Source organism: Myzus persicae, unplaced genomic scaffold (assembly GCF_001856785.1).
Source record: "Myzus persicae strain clone G006 unplaced genomic scaffold, MPER_G0061.0, whole genome shotgun sequence".
NCBI classification, from domain to species: Eukaryota; Metazoa; Arthropoda; class Insecta; order Hemiptera; family Aphididae; genus Myzus; species Myzus persicae.
Genome location: NW_019101451.1, coordinates 1 through 1,385, shown reverse-complemented (window position 1 = coordinate 1,385; position 1,385 = coordinate 1). Strand labels below are relative to the sequence as shown.

Genomic DNA, 1,385 nt, shown 5'->3' with positions numbered 1-1,385 from the left:
ATAGATTATTGCGAAATAGGCTTATTGAGATATGATATCTTTATAAGATATGGTTTATGAAACTAACTAAATGTTTCAACGTTTCAATGTTCAGTTCCGATTTGGATTTTCAATCGACAAGATTATTTTATTCTTTGTAATTATGGACGTGAATATTTTATGATGTTTTTGAAACCCGACGTGGGAAAAAGTGTGTTATGATGAACAGTTATAAATTTAGCGAGTTTAGGGAAAACAAAGATACAACTTAAGTTTTTCGTTGCACGAATCGTAAATGCACTGTCACTGCTAAATTAACTGCCAATTTAAAAACGGTAATTTCAATAAATGGTGAACATAGTAATGATGAATTAGTTGAAGAAACCATCACTAAACAAACAGTGATGTCAATTTTAAAGCGCAAAGCAACTACTGATCTTAACGTGAAGCCAAATAAACTTATACGACAAGAACTACGTAATTGCCCAAAATCAGAGCACCTAAGTCATTCTGACGTCAGGTTATTCAGGAAAAGTATGTATGCAGCTAGACGAAAAATATTTCCAAAAATATCAAAATCTTTATTCGAAGCAAAAGCTATGATTTTTCAAAATAAAAAAGATTTTGTTTCAAATAATGAACTATTTTGTTTCATGGATTCGGAAAATAGTATACCTATTTTTACAAATGCTACTAATATGTCCCTTTTAAATAGTTCAAAGCATGTTTTTGCTGATGGAACTTTTTCGTATGCACCAAAATATTTCCTTCAAATGTATACAATACATGTATATTTGAATGGATTTTATGTGACAATTATATTTGTTTTTATGGACTCTAAAACACAAAAATCATGTACTGATGTTAGGTTGAAAATAAAAGAGTTATATTTTAAATTTCAAGGACAACAATTGCAATTGAAAATGATACATTTAGACTTTGAAAAAGCTGCTCACAACGCAGTATTGGAAGTTTTCGAAAATTGTCAAGTGGTAGGTTGTCGTTTTCACTTAAGTCAAGCCTGGTTTCGTTGCATTAAAAATTACAAAGAATTAAATAAACACTATGCTGGAAAAACAGTTGTGTACCAGTGGCTTCAAAGTTTTTTCGCTCTAAGTTATTTACCTTCTAATGAGGTTAATGATGGTTTTGTATATCTCATGGCCAATGCACCACCCAATGTTGAACATTTCACGGATTATATTGTAGACACGTTTATTGATGAAAATAGTTTATTCCCACCTCATTTTTGGGCAGGTGAGCCATCTATGGATCCTAGGACAACAAACGGACCTGAAGTTTTTCAAAGAGATTTTAACAGTCAATTTTATACTTGCCATCCTAATTGTTTTGCAATAATAAATATTTTGTTAGAAGTTCAAGAAGAATCGTACCTAAAAATAGGT

At 30.8% G+C, this 1,385-nt stretch overlaps 1 protein-coding gene across 1 annotated transcript; it reads left to right on the top strand.

The window, feature by feature from the left end:
• Positions 1 to 383: 383 nt before the first annotated feature.
• Positions 384 to 1,236, top strand: LOC111029131 (the record flags this gene model as incomplete). Its single annotated transcript, XM_022308005.1, has 1 exon — positions 384 to 1,236. A coding segment is annotated over exon 1 (853 nt), but the record flags the coding sequence as incomplete, so codon positions are not given.
• Between the last annotated feature and the right edge of the window lie 149 nt (positions 1,237 to 1,385).